We start from the raw sequence: 23,071 nt of genomic DNA on the forward strand, positions 1-23,071 counted from the left end.
CAGAAATTTTCATACGCAGGGGCCCGTTGACTGCCTATTAGAGGGGCCCGCTCCGGTCATGCTTCAGTGATTCCCTATATAAGCAACCAATTATTTACCAGAAAGGGGGGGGGGGGCGGGCCCCTAAATCCGCATCTGCCCCGACCCTCCCCCTTTTAATGAATGTTCATAATATACAGATAAGCGCTAAGATTATTCATGTGTCATTAAAATTTAATATAATAGAGAACAAACAAAAAAAAGAGATTTTTTTGTGGAAAAAGGAAGAGACTGGCTAGAAAAACATTTTCCTGTCCCCAAGTACCTATGACTTTTGATACTTTTACTGAAATTCTGAAGTCATTAAATCTTTTACAAAATTCTTCCTACAACACTTTACATCCTATCAAATACGCTCTGAATGCCCGCGATTTCGCGGGTGTGTTCTAGTCTTATTAAATAGACCTCGTTGGCTTTCGGCTTCCCTTGGCCTGGGAATGGCCATCAATAATCACTGGAAATGAAGACATGATTAGAAATGAACATTATGAAAACACAAACAAAAAATATCCTACCACTTTTCTTTGTCTCAAATTATTAACACTTAATATTATATTCTATGTTTGTCTTTTCTCAATTAAATACAAAAATAATAAATATTTTAAAGTAATACAAAAATAATTGATATAAAACAATATAGTAATCCGAAACGATAAAAAGCAATGGTTGTATAGCACTATGAAAATTTATGAAAGGGGGAAAAAAAAGGCCACATATTTATAACTAGATGAGTTCTTTTAATTAAGTTCACTCAAATTTTAAAAGCTGACCAAGTTTCCTTTCTTCTTTTATTGAGACAATGATCACCAATTATCCATCTGATCAGTAATTGAATACATTGAATGTTTATTGATATTAATTAGATTAACAAGCCAGTAATCAAATCAGATCTAATCTAATTAAGCTGATAATTAGATTAGTATGGACAACGTGTGCATTGGCCAGCTCACGTTTTATTACCTCAACTTTTTTCCACGGTGTATTGTTTTTATTTGATTATAAACAGTACTGATTTATGAATTTTATGTAAATCCTTACTGCAACAATACACAATAATTAGTTTTTTTTTTTTATGTACAACGATCAGGACACCGTTGGTAGTCAACGTTGGTTATATCAATTTTTGGTTATCAAAAATTATTTTATTATTCTCGTATATTTATATTCTATCTTTAATTTGAGATAAATCATTTGAGAAATAAAAAATGAATATTATATGAAATTTATATATAAAAATCTAGCATTTTCATTAGGTCCAGTCATTGCCGAGGTTTGTCAGGTCATTGTCAACATGGTCAGGTCACATTTTCGCAAGCTCTCATTTTTTAATTATATTTTTGTAAAACATGCTAAAGTCTTATTATATTTCAAATTTGAGATAAAATATTTTTGAAATAAAAAAGTTGTCAGCATTTTTTTCGATCCTGTCATTGTCGATGTTGATCCTGACATTGTCGGTGTAGGTCAGGTCACGTTTTCCCAAGCTTTTGGAGAAAAATATTTATTTTCTTTTAAAATTCATGTATTAAATGTTGAAATCTAATTAAATTTCAAATTTGAAACAAAATCTTCGAGAAATGAAAAAGTTATTAGCATTATCATTTGGTCCTGTCATTCTCAATATTGGTCCTGTCATTGTCTTCGATGGTCAGGTCACGTTTTTTTCAAGTTTCTGATAAAATTTTATATATTTTTTTTTTAATTTTAAATTTCAAATGGCGACATCTTATTATATTTCAAATTTGAGATCAATCCTATGAATAATAAAAAAGAGTTATTATCATTTTTCATTTGGTCCTGTCATTCGGTCCTGTCATTCGGTCCAGTCATTAGTGTAACCCAGAAACAACTCCTGAAACGAGTTGTATATTATACGCACCCGTTTCGCGCCCCTGACAAATATATGTTTCCTGTGAGAAAGAAAGGGTAAAACATACGATTTTAGTAAAACCTACTCAAAGATATACAGAGGTATTGTGAGAACACAGATAATTCAATTAAGATATAAGACGGACGTCCATGTTGTCTTGGTTCCAATCCGGGTCCGTTAGCCTAAGGTAGCAATAAACAGTTAGGAAAAAATACTGAAATTTGCCCTTATGAATTTTACCATCCCCTTTTCATTGCTTTCTTGCAATATGAAGCTTACTGTTTGTGTCATATATGGGCATATGAATGTAATCAGAATCTTCCATAGATTTTATTTCCAGTATATAAAATGGTAAAATATAATTTCTTTTTGGTGTATCCATGGCAACAATCTGCATTTATTTGTTATAAAATATTGCAAAAAGGGGGGGAAAGATGTCACATATTTCCCCAAAATTTGACTAAAAGTAGAATTTCAATCGCTTGAAGTAATAACTTTTCTGAAACTGTGTACCTATATCATTCAGCAAATCCAATGAAAATCATATGTCTTTCGTCTCATTTTTTTGTAAAATTGCGTCAAAAACTTCGTGTAGTAAAAGAGTGTTTGTAAACAGTACATTAATTTCTGGACCGATGGCCGGTCTAGCTATGAAAATACGGACTGTCAAACAGAAAACGGCCCATAAAACAGGTAAAAAATAATCTTGATGCTCTTATAAACCATCTTTGAAGGCTATATTAGCACTCATCTGTCTAAAAATGAATTTTATTACACAATAACTTTCCTATTTGAAAAATCCACAGGGGCCATAATGCGAAACTAAACTCCTAACTGTGTATTGCTACCTAAATTCACGTTCTCTCCATTCTCGTTAACACCCCACACGTTCGCATCAAAGGATTTGTGCTGAATAAGTTCGAAAGCTTTATTTTAATCGTTTGATAGTGTTTTTTTATTAAATAAAGAAAATTTGTTTTTTTATAGTTTAAAATAAAAAAGTGACATTCTAAAAACGTAAACAGGTTTTCTTTTGTGAATTATTTGGACAGAATTGATAATAAATATTGTCATGATAAAAAAAATGGCGGATCCAGAAATTTTCATAAAGGGGGGGGAGGGGCACTGACTGACCAAGAGGGGACCAGCTCCAGTCATGCTTCAGTGATTCCCTAAATAATCAACCATTTTTCCCACAAAAAGCCCTCGAAAACCCTCTAAATAAAAAAAAAAATGTTTCAGTTTAATTTATAAATCAGCCTCTGTCAAAAACTAAGTCATTTGTCTATTAGACTTGTTAAAGTAGGGCAGAAAAATCCAAATGGCTATCAAACTCGTCACAAACTGGTAAAAATAGTTATCTTTCATTTTATTCATTAAAAGTCTTCATTGTTTAACTTTACTTGTACCAAACTAACTACTTGTATTTTACTTAACTTAAGTATTTGCTCAAGGCCTTCAAAAATTGCTCCTTGGGGACTTGTAAATGAGCAGTGTTCTGAAGATAACGGACAAATGGGATTTTCGTTGTCCATGAAATTACACCTTAAGGGCATACGATACAGTTTTGAACCTGTATTTACAAGTTGCTGAAAATTTGCATATAGGCTATTTTTTACCTGATTAAATCAAATATGTAATAAAAAATATACCTTCATGTGCTACTTTTTGAGTAAAATGAGGTCGAAATTTTGTATATTTGCTCAAAATTCAGATTTGTGTCTATATTTTCTTTTTCGAAAGAAAGACATAACTTTTTTGTTTTAAAAGATAAACACAAATTGTTTTTTGTTAAATAATCGGTAATTTCTGTATTTTATAAGTATCATTAAAAATTATGCAATTTTTATTCCGAAATAACTCTATATTTATCAAATGTTCATGAATAGAGTAAAAAACGTCATTTTTTGCTGCATGTTTATCAAAATTAAAAAAATTGCGCTATTTACAGTTTTATAAAATTTGGGTCACATAATCTCCTTGCAAAATGAAACAAATTGCTGTTTTAAAAAATAGGGGTCCATGCACTCGTTTTCAAATTAAATCAGTTTGAATGATAAAAATCAGTCGAAAAATGCATCTTTTCCCGATATGTCATAGTTTGACGTCGCGAAAATAACATTTTACGTTAGCAACGTCATTACCTTCCCTGTAACTGTATCGTATGCCCTTAATGATTAGTAAAGACATCTGCAAAGGGCAGACAATTTAAAATTCTATTAAGAGTAAAGAAATTCTTAGAATTCAAGAAAGGAGATAGGATGACTTTTTTAACTTAGCTGTATCCTTACTAATGGAAAAAGCTAGGAAAGCATGTTTTAAGATTAAGAAAACAATTGGATTGGATAATCCTTGTAAACTTTTAGAAAAAATATTTGATTCATTAGTTAGCCCCATATTGCTGTATTGTAGCGAGATTTGGGGTGTTTTTGATAATTCGGGAGACAATTCCATTTTGTTAAAAATTCATATGAAATTCATAAAAGAAATTCTAGGTGTTCATTGTAAAGCAATTAATGCTGCTTGTAGAGCTGAACTTTGCAGGCTACCGTTATGCTCAAAAATATCATTTTCTTGTATTAAGTTTTATGATCATATTTTAAGGTCTGAAAACACACTTAAATCCAAAGTTTTTCTGGCAACTGAAAAAAATAACCCCTGGACAAAGAAACTTTATTCTATTTTTAACAATCTATGATTTTCAAACCTAGCTGGGGGAAACTTTTCTATCAAACAATATCTACCAAGTATTAATTTAAACAACGATTGATTGATCAGTGCACACAGGATCAATCATCAAAAATTCATGATTCATCAAAACTAAAATTTTACCAACAATTTCATAATTCAAAGCAGCGTAGTTCTTATGTTGATGTTCTAAGTAATTGATTAGAAAGGTCATCTCTGTGTAAAATTAGATTGAGTGCACCCAATCTTGCTATTGAAAAGGGGCGATATTTAGGTTTACCCACCGATGAACGACTTTGTAAGGCCAGGATTTTTTAATTTGTTGGTTTACGGATCCGCCGACCCGATTTTGCCGATTTCCAGAATAAAAATAAAATTGACTTTTCATGCTTTTTTATTCCCGCCGACCTTATCAAATGCATTATTCCTGAAAAATAATTAAAATATTCTTTTTTTATGAAATGAAATGCATTAATCACTAACAAAATTGATAACACTTTCTGTTGTGAAAAAAATAAAACTTCCAGTTTACATTTCTAAAAATAGACAAATTAATTATAACTGACCTTGAAATGTCATTTGCGCAAATAATTTTGCGGAAAGAAACCTGTGTTTAAAACCAATTACACAATAAGTTTGTTTCCATTATTTGTCATCAGTCCGTAAGATGCATCATCTCATAGAAATAGACTTGTCCAAATATGGACAGGTGGGAGACATCAAGTTAGTACTGAATATTAAGAAATCATTTTGAATTTTCTTGTTTCATAGATAATAAAAAAATATTATCCATTTGGATAAAAAACGGGAATGCACGACAACAGATTAACCCGATATTCTCGTTTTTCCAGTGGACGAGTCTATTAATTTTTGACACGTGTTTTGAAACTTATTTTCGTACGACGTTTTTACATTTTTTTTGTTTATCAGTTTTCGTGCTTGAAGATCATTATTCATCAAGTTTTCTGGAATTGATTAAGAGCTACGCGAATCTGTTTTTCTTGTTTGTGAAATGACGATTTAATTTCGTTTAGTTTCTACAGCCCTGCTATTAATACAGTGACACGACACATAAATAACTCATATTAGACAGCCTGGCTAATAATACAGTGACATGACATAAAAATAACTCCCGTTAGACAGCCTGGCTAATAATACAGTGAAATGACATACATGACATAAAAATAACTCCCATTAGACAGCCTTGCTAATAATACAGTGACGTGACACAAAAATAACTCCAATTAGACAGCCCTGCTATTAATAGTGACACGACACATAAATAACTCATATTAGACAGCCTGGCTAATAATACAGTGACATGACATAAAAATAACTCCCATTAGACAGCCTGGCTAATAATACAGTGACATGACATAAAAATAACTCCCATTAGACAGCCTGGCTAATAGCTCAGTGACGTGACACAAAAATAACTCCCATTAGACAGCCTGGCTAATAATACAGTGACGTGACATAAAAATAACTCCCATTAGACAGCCTGGCTAATAGCTCAGTGACGTGACACAAAAATAACTCCCATTAGACAGCCTGGCTAATAATACAGTGACGTGACACAAAAATAACTCCCATTAGACAGCCTGGCTAATAATGCAGTGACATGACACAAAATAACTCCCATTAGACAGCCTGGCTAATAATACAGTGACGTGACACAAAAATAACTCCCATTAGACAGCCTGGCTAATAATACAGTCACATGACACAAAATAACTCCCATTAGACAGCCTTGCTAATAATACAGTGACATGACACATAAATAACTCCAATTAGACAGCCTTGTTAATAATACAGTGACATGACACATAAATAACTCATATTGGACAGCCTGGCTAATAATACAGTGACATGACACAAAAATAACTCCCATTAGACAGCCTTGCTAATAACACAGTGACTTGACACAAAAATAACTCCCATTAGACAGCCTGGCTTACAATACAGTGACGTGACACAAAAATAACTCCCATTAGACAGCCTGGCTAATAATACAGTGATATGACACAAAAATAACTCCCATTAGACAGCCTGGCTAATAATACAGTGACATGACACAAAAATAACTCCAATTAGACAGCCTTGTTAATAATACAGTGACATGACACAAAAATAACTCCCATTAGACAGCCTGGCTAATAATACAGTGACATGACACAAAAATAACTCCCATTAGACAGCCTGGCTAATAATACAGTGACATGACACAAAAATAACTCCCATTAGACAGCCTGGCTAATAACAGGCCTTCATGCTATTATGAATTTGTCCTAAAAACTCCTACACCGAGCTATGTATGGTACTATATACAGAAGGTCATATCTCTTTCATTCATGACACAGACAAGTTACTTGATACAAGCTAAAAAAGTATATACATAATATATTCAGAAATGGTTCAACTGATATTCATCTGAAACTGTAATTGAGCTATTTTATATTTTCAGTTTAAAGATCTACTGTTCGTTTTTATTTGATTCAAATCCAGTCGATTTGATACACGTTTAGTAAAGGTAAGTGAATATTATAGTCAAATTGTATTGAATCGTTATGTTCAGATGTTATTTATTTTATCAAATGAAATTCAATTAACAATGTTAAAATGTATAATTGTATAAATAAACCAATTTTTCAAGACGTTTCATTACAATGTTAAAATGCTTAAAGGGGAGATAATAAAGAGCTAACAGGATTAACATTTTGCACTCATCTACTTTTGTTATACATGTATTTATATGGAAAACAAAAAAATATGTGACACAACTATATGATTACCAAACTAACATGTCTAACAAAACATTGCAATCATTACAATGTAAATTGCTTAAAAAAATAAGAGTTTTCGACTATGAAGTGAACTTGGGATATTTATGTTAATGGGACAGCAACCATTCAATGAAAGAGGTCAAAATTGTATTCAACCATTGACAAGCATCTTTAAATTATAGACCTATCTGTATCAGTGGGTTTGTACTTACATTCATGAGCAACACAAGTGCCACATTTGGAGAATGATCTGCTTACCGTTCCTGAGCACCTGAGATCACCACAAACTTTTGGTGGGGTTTGTGTTGCTCAGTCTAAAGGTTTTTATTTTTCTACCGACAAAGTCGAAGGGGACTTTAGGTTTGCACTCCGTCAGTCTGTCTGTCTGTCTATGTCTGTCTATGTCTGTCTGTCTATGTCTGTCTGTCTGTCCATCCGTCAGACCAGCAAATCAGTTTTCCAGGTTTTATATGCTCGTCAAAATTTTGACTGGACATATTATAGTATACTAATGTCTGGCGTCCGTCTGACCATGTTGCACCATTTCTTGAGAACAGTTTATCCAAATTTCATTAAAATTAACATAGTTGTTTCTTATGATGATCAAACGATCTGTATACTTTTTGGCGAAAATAAGATTAAAACTTTTTCAGTTACGGGACTTTGTAACTAAAACAGGGGTGTGTTTTTATACGACCGCAAATTTTTTTTCACATGTCGTACCGTATCTCAAAAACGATTTATGATTATTGCTTAAATCTTTACACACTTTTTACATGTCTTAGTTATATTAATCTGAAGATCTGTATACTATTTTGTGATGATTCTTTATTTTATTTTTGAGTTATTGAATTTTTATTGAGCTTTTTGGTAAAAAACATACAAAACATGTTGTGAGCAATTTTTTGTCTGTCTCTTATATAAACTTCCTATTGAGCAGGAATAAGGAATGAGTCAAGATATACCTAGCATGATTTCCTGAACAACCCTCGTGTTATTCCAAACATTTTTTAATGATTTTTTTCACAAGACGACGGGCATATCATGCGCTCGTGGCGCAGCTGTTTATTAGTCCCCTACTGACGAATTTGAAGGAGACTTTAGGTTTGCACTCTGTTCGTATGTCTGTCTGTCCATCTGTCTGTCAGTCCGGCAAATAAGTTTCCAGACTTTTTTCTTCATGCTTGAAGATATTGATTTGATATTTGGTGTATTGTTTTATTATGACAAGTTACAGGTCAAGTTCGATTTTAGCTTTTCTCCTTGTTCAGTTAAAGCCCTTTCCCTAGAATTAAATTTTTGATGAAATGCTTATTAATTAATAGATTTCTGTTCAAAGGGAAATACGTACTCATTTTTTATTAACTTTCCCTAGAATTATATTTTTGATGAAATACTTATTAATTACTAGATTTTTGTTCAAAGGGAAATAACTCATTTTTTAAAAGACATTGTATTAAGATAAATGATATTTTGGATTTTTCCCTTCTCTTTACTAAATTGTTTTGAAGAATTAAGTGGTAGGTTTGTTTGTTATTTTATGTAGTTTACACCATGACAAGTTATAGATCAAGTTAGAATTTCGTTCCATTACAATGATTTTTTTAACCGGTAGGGGACTATGTATTGCCATGCTTGTTTTCTTTGTGCTTGAAGATATTGATTTAATATTTGGTTTATTGCTTCATAATGACATGTTACAGATCAAGTTCGAATTAAGTTCTGGTCTGATGATTTTGTACAGAGTTGTGGTCCTTGGACTTTGAAACTTCACTTAAATAATCAGTTTTCCTCACTTTGTTTCGTCATACTTGAAGATATTGATTTGATAATTGGTCTATAGTTTTATCATGACAAGTTACAGATCAAACTCAAATTTTGTTCCAGTCTGATGGTTTTGTGCAGAGTTATGGTCCTTGATCTTCGAAAATTTACTTAAATAATCAGTTTTCCACACTTTGAGTCGTCATGCATGCTTGAAGATATTGACTTGTCTTTGTTATATAGTTTAAACCATGACAAGTTTTAGATCAAGTTAACATTTTGTTCCAGTACAATGATTTTTTAAATGGTAGGGGTCCTAGTGGACTATGTATGCCATGCAATAATGTCAGAATGCTTGTTTATTTTGTGTTTTGTGTACTGTTGTTTGTTGGTGTTTTCTTTTTAGCCTTGTCAAAGGTATCAGACCACCAATTAAAAGTCCCTTTCTGTTCAACCAAATTTTGCAATTTTCATAGCTTTCTAAATCTTAAGTTTAACCTCTTACAAACCAGGTATGTCCTGAATCGTACAGGTATCACCTTTCGTCATGCCAATTTTCAGCATACCTTTAAAGCCATATAAGAAAGAAGAGACCTTCCGAATGGATGTACCACTAAAGATAACCCCTGGTTTTCTTGAAATCTTAAAATAGTATACTATGGAGCGCATTAATCCTCAATTTTTAATGTCAACTCATAGACAAGTAAATTTGGGCTCAAAATGGTCTTAATATATTTCTCTTTCACCAAAAGTTTCATTTCTGCAAATTTGTTGGGTAGTTTAAGTAAACAATGACATCAAATGCACTATTTTTTGTCCGAGTAGGCCTACTTTCACATACGTTCTAAATTTGAGGGAATAATTGGTGGTGTGACACCTAAAGAGACAAAAAAGTTGATTAGAAATCTTTTATTTTGCTTTATTCTTAATCCTTAGTCAATTTGTAGTTTAAAACCGCCTATCTGAGCATTATGCGACTTATATTAAAAATTTCACAGCTCAATTTAAACTGACTGTAATGTATGACTTTGATAGAAAATACTTGAAAATTTCATTTTGGGCTACAGGAACATAAACTTTCAATATCAAGATCAGTGTTTGCTGTTTTTTCCTTGTTTGTTTTACTACTTTCAAGACTTTCCACAATTTTTGCAATGAATTTAGTAAAAAATCCAAGGTATTGAAGTGTCGAGGAATATTGACTCCCTTTTTTTTCATCTGGTGTCAGTAAAGTACTACAAATTGATCAAAAGTGCAGTCATGGTCATTTAACTGTGTTTATTTACATCAGTTAATAAATTTAAGATATAAAATTTCATTTGGAATAATAAATGGTACTTTTGTGAGTTTCTGTAGTGTTTACATTAGGCTATGCTATCTGCCAAGTAAATATTATGACGCAATGATATAAGGGGTAAAAATCAAATAATTTCATTAAATCTGCATGACAAAATTTGTTTTGGGGTAGTAAACAACCTATGTTTCAATGTTTAACACCACAGAATAACTTTCTGTGCATTTATAACATTATTTAGGACATTTTTTATATAAAAGCATATTGTCAGGGTGGGAAAAGCTAAAAATAGCACAAACTCAAAATTTGCAATATGTGACATTTTGCTACCAAAAAGATTGAAATGTGGCTACTATTATCTCAAATGATCAGTTAAGACAAAAAAAAAAAAAAACAATTGTTTTCTGATTTTGATGTTTCACCGCATTTTGCTTAAAGGTGTCAGACCACCAATTAAAAGTCCCTATTTGTACAACCAAATTTTGCAATTTTCATAGCTTTCTAAATTTCTTATCTTAAGTTTAACCTCTTACAAACCATCTTCGCTAGCCAAGGGTTACGATCCACTCCCGCTCTCTTCACCCTTGGCGGATTGAGATAAAATTTCGGAGACACAAGGTAAGGATTTTAATTGGTTGCAGTCGAAACTCGCTGCATCCAATCAAAAAGCGCCTAAAACATGATCACGGGTAAATGTAGAAAGTGTTTGTAAACAATTGCCACGTGTTTATTGTGCAACAAGTCTTTACATTCCTAAACGTACGACTATATTTAGTGACAACTTGAATGTTTTATTAACTAATAGAAGTATCTGTGTATGTTTCATGCACAAATGCATTAATGTTGACGTATATTTTCGTTTCCGGCTTTACCAAGTGTGTAGAATCTAGACGCTACCGTGTTTTTACCTCCAAATTGAAGAGTTAAAATGCTACCATTGGTCAAAAATAATATATTCGGAATGGGCGTGACTTTAAACTTCCGATAGATGTCGCAACATTGTTTTCACAAATGTTGGCTTAATCTGCCAAGGGTGAAGAGAGCGGGAGTGGAACATAACCCTTGGCTAGCGAAGATGCTTACAAACCAGGTATGTCCTGAATCGTACAGGTATCACCTTTCGTCATGCCAATTTTCAGCATACCTTTCAAGCCATATAAGAAAGAAGAGACCTTCCGAATGGATGTACCACTAAAAATAACCCCTGGTTTTCTTGAAATCTTAAATTAGTATACTATGGAGCGCATTGATCCTCAATTTTTAATGTCAACTCATAGACAAGTAAATTTGGGCTCAAAATGGTCTTAATATATTTTTCTTTCACCAAAAGTTTCATTTCTGCAAATTTGTTGGGTAGTTTAAGTAAACAATGACATCAAATGCACTATTTTTTGTCCGAGTAGGCCTACTTTCACATACGTTCTAAATTTGAGGGAGTAATTGGTGGTGTGACACCTTTAGTTTGAACTTCGATTATTTGTATTTTGTAGATCCTTGTCCAGTCAATGTGATCCTTGTCCAGTCAATGTGATCCTTGTCCATGCAGTCAATGTGATCCTTGTCCATGCAGTCAATGTGATCCTTGTCCAGTGAATGTGATACTTGTCCAGTCAATGAGATCCTTGTCCAGTCAATGTGATTCTTGTCCAGTCAACTTATTATAGGAAAGTGTACATTATATGTGAACTATATAGGATCATATTACTAAGTGAGATATATGTCAATGAGACAGCAACCCAACAAAGTAAGAATGGTGATGTATACAGGTCAATATATAGTCAACAAATCAAAAATAACCTCATATGACAAGGTCTTTATTTTAATGAAGGTTTATGACCATAAAAGGAAGGTTGGGTTTGATTTTGGGAGTTTTGGTCCCAACAGTTTAGGAATTAGGGGCCCAAAGGGTCCAAAATTTAACTTTGTTTGATTTCATCAAAAATTGAATAATTGGGGTTCTTTGATATGCCGAATCTAACTGTGTATGTAGATTCTTAATTTTTGGTCCAGTTTTCAAATTGGTCTACATTAAGGTCCAAAGGGTCCAAAATTAAACTTAGTTTGATTTTAACAAAAAATTAATCCTTGGGGTTCTTTGATATGCTGAATCTAAAAATGTACTTAGATTTTTGATTATTGGAGCAGTTTTCAAGTTGGTCCAAATCAGAGTCCAAAATTAAACTTTGTTTGATTTCATCAAAAATTGAATAATTGGGGTTCTTTGATATGTCAAATCTAACTGTGTATGTAGATTCTTAATTTTTGGTCCCGTTTTCAAATTGGTCTACATTAAAGTCCAAAGGGTCCAAAATTAAACTAAGTTTGATTTTAACAAAAATTGAATTCTTGGGCTTTTTTGATATGCTGAATCTAAACATGTACTTTGATTTTTGATTATGGGCCAGTTTTCAAGTTGGTTCAAATCAGGATCCAAAATTATTATATTAAGTATTGTGCAATAGCAAGAAATTTTCAATTGCACAGTATTCAGCAATAGCAAGAAATCTTCAATTGCACAGTATTGTGCAATAGCAAGATATTTTCAATTGCACAGTATTGCGCAATAGCACGAAATCTTCAATTGCACAGTACTGGCAATAGCAAATATTTTCAATTGCACAGTATTTTGCAATAGCAAGAAATATCTAATTGCACAATATTATGCAATAGCAAGAAATTTTCAATTGGAGTTATCTTTCTTTGTCCAAAATAGTAGTTGAATCAACTTAAATCATTGTTTTATACAATATACAATGTATATTCACTTTTACTACCAACTGATAAATTAAAACAATCTTTACCATTCAGTGATAACAAGCACTTTATTTTACATTTTAATATTTTATGATGTATTTAAATGAGTAGTTATTGTTGCAAACTCCATTAGAAATTTGAATTGAGATTAGTTTTGGGAAGAGGGAAAGGGGGATGTGAAAAAAAAATGGGGGGGGGGGGGTTAAATTTTTCTCATTTCAGATTTCATAAATAAAAAGAAAATTTCTTCAAACATTTTTTTGAGAGGATTAATATTCAACAGCATAGTTAATTGCTCAAAGGCAAAAAAATTATTTAAAGTTCATTAGACCACATTCATTCTGTGTCAGAAACCTATGCTGTGTCAACTATTTAATCACAATCCAAATTTAGAGCTGAATCCATTTCACGGTCCACTGAACATAGAAAATGTGTCTGCTCCACTTCAGGTTAAAGCTTTTTGTCAAGCTATTTTTGTCGAGCCTTCGACTTTAGTCGAAAAAGCGAGACTAAGCGATCCTACATTCCGTCGTCGTCGGCGTCGTCGTCGTCGGCGGCGTCCACAAATATTCACTCTGTGGTTAAAGTTTTTGAAATTTTAATAACTTTCTTAAACTATACTGAATTTCTACCAAACTTGGACAGAAGCTTGTTTATGATCATAAGAAAGTATCCAGAAGTAAATTTTGTAAAAATAAAATTCCATTTTTTCCGTATTTTACTTATAAATGGACTTTGTTTTTCTGCGAGGAAACATTACATTCACTCTGTGGTTAAAGTTTTAAAAATTTTAATAACTTTCATAAACTATCCTTGATTTGTACCAAACTTGGACAGAAGCTTGTTTATGATCATAAGATAGTATCAAGAAGAATATTTTGTAAAAATAAATTTCCACTTTTCCGTATTTTACTTATAAATGGACTTAGTTTTTCTGCGAGGAAACATTTCATTCACTCTGTGGTTAAAGTTTTTAAAATTTTAATAACTTTCATAAACTATCCTTGATTTGTATCAAACTTGGACAGAAGCTTGTTTATAATCATAAGATAGTATCAAGAAGAAAATTTTGTAAAAATAAATTTCCACTTTTCCGTATTTTACTTATAAATGGACTTAGTTTTTTTGCCAGAAACAAAACATTCACTCTGTGGTTTAAGTTTTTAAAATTTTTATAATGTTCTTAAACTATCCTGGATTTCTACCAAACTTAGACAGAAGCTTGTTTCTGATCATAAGATATTATTCAGAAGTAAATTTTGTAAAAAAAAAATTCACTTTTTCCGTATTTTACTTTTCAATGGACTTAGTTTTTCTTTCAGTTAACATTACATACAGTCTGCAGTTAAAGTTTATACAACATTTATTAGATTCATAAACTATCCTGGATTTTTTACCAAACTTGGAAGCTTCTTTCAATCAAAAGACAGTATCGAGAGGGAAATTTTTATTGATGTTTTTCCTCATTTTGTTGAGTCTGTGATTAACAGCAAAAGTAGGCGAGACACTGGGTTCCGTGGAACCCTTACGAATTTTTTGATGAAGTTGAAGTCCTATCAACTTGAAACTTCTTACACATGTTCCCTATGAGTTTTGACCCCAATTTCACAGTCCACTGAACATAGAAAATGATAGTGTTAGAAGGGCATCCATGTACTATCATGACTATGGACACATTCATGTAGTTTCTGTTGTGCATTGTACAAAGAAAATTTTCATGAAAGTTTTCTTGGCTTTATAATTAATGATTTAAGGGAATGATCATTTATGCCTCAGTGAATATGTTACCTCAATAGGCCAGTTCCGGGATACGGTAGTGAGTTGAATCTGTCATATGACTTCCATCACCACATAACTAAAATGTAGGCATCGTCACTTCCAACACATGTTGAGCGAATGGGTGAAAAAGTTTGATCGTATATTGCACAAAATATTTGGAAAATTAAAATTTAATAAGTTGGTCAGGTGACCCTCCCTTAAGTGGTATGGGAACTAAGATTGCGTACTTACGGAAAATAAATTATTTCTAAACTACTCTGCAGAATGACGATTCTGAAAATGCTTGAAACTCTAATAGAGCAGGGATACAGGCCCACCTTCTATCTGGTAAATGATGTCACAAAAGGGTGCGAAATTGAGGATATTTTCCGGTGAAAGACATGATTCCAGAAATGGCCTATCACTTGCATGCAGCGACACAAGTCTATTTGTCTAGTTTGAAGTTACCTTAAGGAGGTGTGGTATGATTAACAATGATACAATTATTCCTAGACCATAGGACGAAGATATAAACAATTACAGGTCGTCCAATAGCCTTCAACAATGAGCAAAAGCCAAAACCCATACCATATAATCATCTATAAAAAGACATGGTATGATAAAATGTGAAACATTTCAAAAGAAAAAAAAATCAACAGCCTACTTTGTACTACAACAATGAAGGAAAAACAAATATGGTACACAACTTCTAATTACATCCACTACGTTATAGGTCCTGGCTGTGGACAGGCACATACAGAAATGATTGAATTTAATGTGACTGGAATAGTTGATCGTAGACAGTGTTTTGAGAAGCTGCAATATGATATTTGATATTGTTCTTTATGTGTGTCTTAATGCTGGTAAATAAAACTTGAAATTTTTAGATCTGGGAAAGTGCAATACATGTTCTGGTGTTTGATGGAAAGAGTCACATCCTGCTTGTAGAATTCATTTGTACCTCATTCAGGTATGTGATTAGATTTTTAAGGTTTTGAGTTCAGTTCATTATTAAACTTTAAATAGTGCAGAAAAGTTGAGATAAATGACTGTTTCAATGCTATTATATATTATTTGAATGAAATAAGAAGATAGAAATATTAGGTCAGTATTTTTTAGTGATCATGTTTTTTTCAATTGACAATAACACAAATACCTCAATTAAAACTCAACAGTATATATTAAATATAACTTTACTTTTCTATTTTTAGGCTATAATGGAAAGTTGGAATGAGGTAAGATTTACTTAATAGTCTTCTTGTCATTTGTAGTTTTGTTCCCCATTAGTGTACAATTTAGATACAAGTAAAAACTAGTAGAATTCTAAGTGAACTACCAAACTAATTCCAAAAACAAAAAAATACAAAACTGGGACAAAGCAAGGTGGAAGGTGAAAAAAAGATTCTAAAAGTGAGTGGTGGGAGATAGTGTATTATTTATGTAGTACCTTCATAATCCTTGTTTATTTGTAACTCTAAGTAGGTCTGTAGAGTTATTTGAAAAAAATATTGGGACAATTTTTCTACATAAAAAAAAATAATACAGAAGTTATCTCCCCTTGCCATTGTTAAGTTCATGTGAGTTGAATAAGACCAATCTATTTTATGGTATAAAGAGCCGACTGATACAACACACTTTTTGTCTTGTTAGGTTACAGTCTCATTGCTTTATTATATCCCACATCTACATTTATTCAGTCTACATACATTTATATATGTATCTCTTTATGTAAGTTAATAGAGAGATTTCTACTAGTTGATATAAAAAAGGATGAGTCAGTACCAAGGGGCAATTAAAGGACTAAGTGAATGAAACACAATTACATGTCTTCAAAAGGCAATTAAAGGACTAAGTGAATGAAACACAATTACATGTCTTCAAAAGGCAATCAAAGGACTAAGTGAATGAAACACAATTACATGTCTTCAAAAGGCAATTAAAGGACTAAGTGAATGAAACACAACTACATGTCTCCAAAAGGACAAAAGTAGGGGCAACTAAAGGACTAAGTGTATTACATGTCTTTAAAAGGACAAAGGTCAAAGTCCAGAAAACACTACAAGAAAGAAAAATCAAGGATATGCCAAATCTAGTTCATGATTCTATAAAAAAATAATTTTTTGAAGGTTAACAATTTTTGTCGAGCCTGCGACTTAATTCGCAGAAAGCTCGACATAGGGATAGTGATCCGACGGCGGCTAATGTCTTAAAAGCTTCATATTTTAGAAGGTTGAAGACCTGGATGCTTCATACTTTGTATATAGATGCCTAATGTTATGAAGTTTCCGTCAGTCACATGTCCAATGTCCTTGACCTCATTTCCATGGTTCAGTGACTACTTGAAAAAAATGTTTTTTGTAATGTTAAATTCTCTCTTATTAGAATTAATAGGATTACTATATTTGGTATGTGTGTACCTTACAAGGTCTTCATGCCCGTTAGACAGTTTTCACTTGACCTCGTCCTCATTTCATGAATCAGTGAACAAGGTTAAGTTTTGGTGGTCAGGTCCATATCTCAGATACTATAAGCAATAGATCTAGTATATATTCAGTGTATGGAAGGACTGTAAAGTGTATATTTCCAACTGACAGGTGTTATCTGACCTCATGGTTCAGTGGTTACAGTAAGGTTTTTGTGTTTTGGTCTGTTTTTCTTATACTGTATGCAATAGGTCTACCATATTTGGTGTATGAATGATTGTAAGGTGTACATGTCTAGCTGGCAGGTGTCATCTGACTGTGACCTCATTTTCATGGTTCAGTGTACAAAGTTCAGTTTTTGAGTTTTGGTCTTTTTATTTAATATTTATGCAATATATGTCAACTATATTTGCTGTATGGAAATATTCTTTGATGTATATGTCAATCGCACAGGTTTTATTTGACCTTGACCTCATTTTCACGGTTCATTGCTTAGTGTTAAGTTTTTGTGTTTTGGTCTGGTTTTCTTAGACTATAACCAATAGGTCAACTATATCTGTTGTTTGGAAGAATTGTTAGCTGTACATGCCTTGACCTCATTTTCATGGTTCATTGGTCAATGTTTAGTTTTCTTGGTTAATGTTAAGTTTATGTGACAGTTGTGATAAAGCTTTTTATTTAGGACTATCAACATAATATCAATGATTAGTAAAGAAGGCGAGACATTTCAGTGTGTGCACTCTTGGTGTTTTTCTTGATAATATAAAATGCAAATTCCCAACAATTATATGATATTTAAAGAATTCCTCTCTGTCTGTTTTTTGACAGAAACTTACTACAGCTGCTGGGAATAGAGATATACATTTTGTAGAAGCCTTAAAATTATATCTACAGAATGGTGCAGACATTGATTATCAAGATTAAATGTAATTTCTATGTTATACTTACAGAAACTAACTACAGCTGCTAGGTATGGAGATATAGAAGCCTTAAAATTAAGCCTACAGAATGGTGCAGACATTGATTATCGAAATGTAAGTAAAATAGTCACATTCAAAACTACCTTATTTAAATAATTCATAGAAAAATCATTTGAAGATACAGCATTTTATGGTACATGAACAAAAAAAAGACACAAAACTACATGTAACTTAAAATTAAAGCACAGTGAAACAGTGAAAACTACAAGTAACTTCAAAATGTTGAATATTGTACATAAACACACGACAACAATTTACTTTAGAACTATAATAACAGAAGTATAAAAAATAAAAAAACAAGTTGCTTCAGAACATAACAGATTGTACATACGCAGTATAAAACAAACAAAGTTCTAAAAATTACTTCAGAACAGAACAAATTGTACATAAGAAATATAAAACACACAACTATAAATTACTTCAGAACATAACAGATTGTACATTAGCGGTATAAAACACATAACAAGTTACATCAGAACATAACAGATTGTACATAAGCAGTATAAAACACTCAACCACAGGTTACTTCAGAACATAACAGATTGTACATCAGCAGTATAAAATATACAACTGCAAGTTACCTTAGAACATAACAGATTGTACACAAGCAGTATAAAACACATAACAACAAGTTACTACAGAACATAACAGATTGTACACCAGCAGTATAAAACACACAACTACATGTTACTCCAGAACATAACAGATTGTACATTAGCAGTATAAAACACATAACTACAAGTTACTTCTGAAATAATATAATAATATTTATCGCTATTTTGTGCATTTTTCCTTTGATATTTTTTTGTGATAATTTTCATACCATGCTACTCACTTGAGATGGAAATATATTGCTAGAAACTAAGGAGCCACGTGGCGTTGCTAATGAAATTGACATGAAATTGACAACGTTGTCATAGGTAAAATAGCGATAAACAGATTATCATTGGTCATCTCAACTCGATTGCTTTTCTCGCTTTCGCCGTGACTGGCTCAAGCGAGAAAATTAAATCTTGTTGAGATAACCAACGATAATCTATAAATCTGTATGGAAACTGATATTTATATCATTATACTGAATTCAATATTAAATCAAAATCTGTTTTTAATTTAACAGTTTTAATGAGAGAGAAAAATGCATAAAGGTATTTTTTTTCTCTCGTTAATTGTTTTTGTTTGTTTTGAATTATAGTTGATAAAGTTCTTTACAAGACCATTTTTTACACCAAGGTTTAACAGCGGAAGTAAAACAAATATCACACATGTATGTTATTGCTTCACTTTGACCACATTCCTTAATATATACAAAATTATATTGTTAATTAGACAAGAATCATATAAAGTGGGGTCTCATTTTGTTTGTCTCCTTGTACTAAATCAGGAAATGTAACTATTTTTCATATTTCTTTGAAAAAGTTACTTTTTAAAAAATTGATCATTATTCTGAATCATGTTAATCAGACAGATTTAATCATTATATTAACAAATACTTGTTAGAATTATATAAAGTGAGATGTCATTTTATTCATTTCTTAAAAAAAAAATTAACATGACAGTTGAATAATTATACTGAATCTACACTAAAATCCTGTTGTTAATTAGACAGTTTAACGAACAAATATTTGTAATAATTATATAAAGTGGGGTCTCATTTTACTTGTTTTGTTCTACTGAATCCATTGATATAATTATTTCACACATTTCTTGAAATTTTTTTTTTTTTAAGGTATCAGATTTAATGGAAGTTTTGACATTTCACAACAAAACCTGTTTATTTATTGTTTATATACAATATAAATACAAGTGTGACTGGTCATTTTATTCAGTTTTGACCACTGATTCATGTGATATATATTTTGTTTATATTTATTACACAACATTGTCCAGTTTATCAGACAAGTTTTGATGTCAGTTGTATTATTCCAGGATATGGGAGAGACAGCATTAATGTGGGCTGCCTGGGAAGGACACCTGGAGGTCTGTAGATTCCTCATTGATACAGGATGTAAGATCGACATCACAAATGTATGTTATCTACTTAGTCTGATCACATTACTATTAATCTACACTAAATCATGTTGTTAATTAGACAGGATTAATGAACACATATTTGTAATAATTATATAAAGTGGGGTCTCATTTTACTCATATTATTGTTCTGAATCAGAAAATATAACTTCTTTTCATGTTTCTTGACAAAAAATATTTTATTAAAATGTTTATTATACTGAGTCTACACTAATTCCTGTTATTAATTAGACAGTTTTAACACACAAATATTTATAAGAATCATATAAAGTGGGGTCTCATTTTGTTTGTTTTGTTCTACTGAATCCATTGATATAATTATTTTACACATTTCTTGAAAAAAATATTTTCTTAAGATATCAGGTTTAATGGAAGTTTTGACATTTCACAACAAAACATGTTTATTTGTTGTTTATATACAATATAAATACAAGTGTGACTGGTCATTTTATTCAGTTTTGACCACTAATTCATGTGATATATATTTTGTTTATATTTATTACACAACATTGTCCAGTTTATCAGATAAGTTTTGATGTCAGTTGTATTATTTCAGTGGCATGGAGAGACAGCATTAATGTGGGCTGCCTGGGGAGGACACCTGGAGATCTGTCGTCTCCTCATTGATACAGGATGTAAGATCGACATCACATCAGTATGTTATCTACTTAGTCTGATGACATTACTATTAATCTACACTAAATCATGGTGTTAATTAGACAGGTTTAATGAACAAATATTTGTAATAATTATATAAAGTGGGGTCTCATTTTGCTTGTTTTGTTCTACTGAATCCATTGATATAATTATTTTACACATCTCTTGAAAAATTTTTTTTTTAAGATATCAGGTTTAATGGAAATTTTGACATTTTACAACAAAACATGTTTATTTATTGTTTATATACAATATAAATACTAGTGTGACTGGTCATTTTATTCAGTTTTGACCACTGATTCATGTGATATATATTTTGTTTATATTTATTACACAACATTGTCCAGTTTATCAGACAAGTTTTAATGTCAGTTGTAGGATATGTTGTATATTATTGATATTGATAACAAAGTATTGTCCATAATATTTACATGTTATTTGGTTATATTATAGAACCGTGGATACACAGCTTTACATTGTGCTGCTGCGGAGGGATATCTACAGATCACAAGATGTCTGGTAGAACAAGGAGGCGCCAGTCTCTTGGTTACAACACATCAGGTAATATTTTATAGTATATACCCAGTGTCCAACTTTTTAAAAAAAAGTAATGAATCACTGAAATAATGTATACAATTTGTCGGGGTAAATTGATTTTTTCAAGGCTATAGTCAAAAGTCATATGATCGTGTAAATTGGACTTAAAATATGAAAAAGTTATATAGACTTGAATGGCTTAATTTAACTATACAACACAACAACATAGACTATCATACTGGCTGTAATTAAAGTCAGTGTAAACAAACAACTTGTCAAACAAAGCTTACATCAATCCATTGTCATGACAATCATAACAAAGACTAATTACTAGACAATATTTGTATGTTCAATAAGGAGGAAATAAAATTGTTTAATAATTTTATATTGTGTTGGCACTTTGAAAATAATTTGAAAGAGATGATCCTATTAAGACTATATTTTTACTTCAAATTCCTGTATTCAAGCTGTCTAGTAGCAGAGATACAAAAAATGCTGAAAAAGAACAATATAAAGATATAGGTGGGTGTATTCAAGCTGTGTAATGGCAGAGATACATCTTTGTCACAATTTATTTATCATGTTTATGTATTTATTTAAACAATACCAGTGATAACACTAAAAACTATAAAATGCTGTAAAATAACAATTTAAAGATATAGGAGGGTATAGATAGGGTATACAAATATAGGAGGGTAAGGATGGGGAATATAGATATAGGAGGGTATGGTTGGGTGTACAAATATAGGAGGGTAAGGATGGGGAATATAGATATAGGAGGGTATGGATGGGGTATACAGATATAGGAGGATGTGGATGGGGTATACAGATATAGGAGGGTGTACATGGGGTATACAGATATAGGTGGGTATGGATGGGGTATACAGATACAGGAGGGTGTGGATAGGGTATACAGATATAGGAAATTGTGGATTTGGTATAAATATATAGAAGGATGTGGATGGGGTATACATATATAGGGGGATGTGGATGGGGTATACAGATATAGGAGGATGTGTATGGGCTATACAAAAATAGGAGGGTGTATATATAGATGATAATTAAGGTAATGTATGTAAAGACAACTGTTTAGCCATAACACTTATATACAACTTATGTATTTCCACCCATGGCGACGTCACTGACAATATGACATTGAAAATGGACAAGTACAATAGTACGGATGATATGTGCCAGCGACAATCTCAACAGCAGATTGGCTATACATATATATAGGAGAATTTGGATAGTGTATACAGACATAGGAGGGTGTGGATGGGGTATACAGATGTAAGAGGGTGTAGATGAGGTTTACAAATGTAATAGGGTGTGAATGGGTATACAGGTAGAGGGTGTAGATTGGGTATACAGATATCGGAGGTTGTGGATAGGGTTTACAGATATAGGAGGGTAAGGATGGGTTATACAGATATAGGATGGTGTGGATAGGGTATACATATATAGGAGGGTGTGGATGGGTACACTTATATAGGTGG

The 23,071-nt window shown here is 31.9% G+C and overlaps 1 protein-coding gene and 2 long non-coding RNA genes across 3 annotated transcripts in view; 2 read left to right on the plus strand and 1 right to left on the minus strand.

Moving 5' to 3' along the window:
* The window catches only part of LOC143054951 (uncharacterized), a 290,618-nt gene that overhangs the window by 178,017 nt on the left and 89,530 nt on the right, over positions 1-23,071 (plus strand). The window contains exons 3-8 of the mRNA XM_076228046.1: positions 15,838-15,920; positions 16,162-16,185; positions 18,324-18,407; positions 20,280-20,378; positions 20,938-21,036; positions 21,492-21,599. Coding sequence (XP_076084161.1) covers positions 16,168-16,185; positions 18,324-18,407; positions 20,280-20,378; positions 20,938-21,036; positions 21,492-21,599 — 408 coding nt within the window. The 5' untranslated portion in view covers positions 15,838-15,920; positions 16,162-16,167. The remainder of the gene's footprint in view (positions 1-15,837; positions 15,921-16,161; positions 16,186-18,323; positions 18,408-20,279; positions 20,379-20,937; positions 21,037-21,491; positions 21,600-23,071) is intronic.
* The window catches only part of LOC143054959 (uncharacterized), a 175,948-nt gene that overhangs the window by 147,674 nt on the left and 5,203 nt on the right, over positions 1-23,071 (minus strand). The window lies entirely within an intron of this gene.
* Positions 1-23,071, plus strand: part of LOC143054958 (uncharacterized) — a 181,794-nt gene that overhangs the window by 1,673 nt on the left and 157,050 nt on the right. Inside the window, exons 2-3 of the long non-coding RNA XR_012971897.1 lie at positions 7,062-7,127; positions 11,929-12,033. This is a non-coding gene — a long non-coding RNA (uncharacterized LOC143054958). The remainder of the gene's footprint in view (positions 1-7,061; positions 7,128-11,928; positions 12,034-23,071) is intronic.

The sequence above is a fragment of the Mytilus galloprovincialis genome, chromosome 12 (genome assembly GCF_965363235.1).
Source record: "Mytilus galloprovincialis chromosome 12, xbMytGall1.hap1.1, whole genome shotgun sequence".
Classification (NCBI taxonomy): domain Eukaryota; kingdom Metazoa; phylum Mollusca; class Bivalvia; order Mytilida; family Mytilidae; genus Mytilus; species Mytilus galloprovincialis.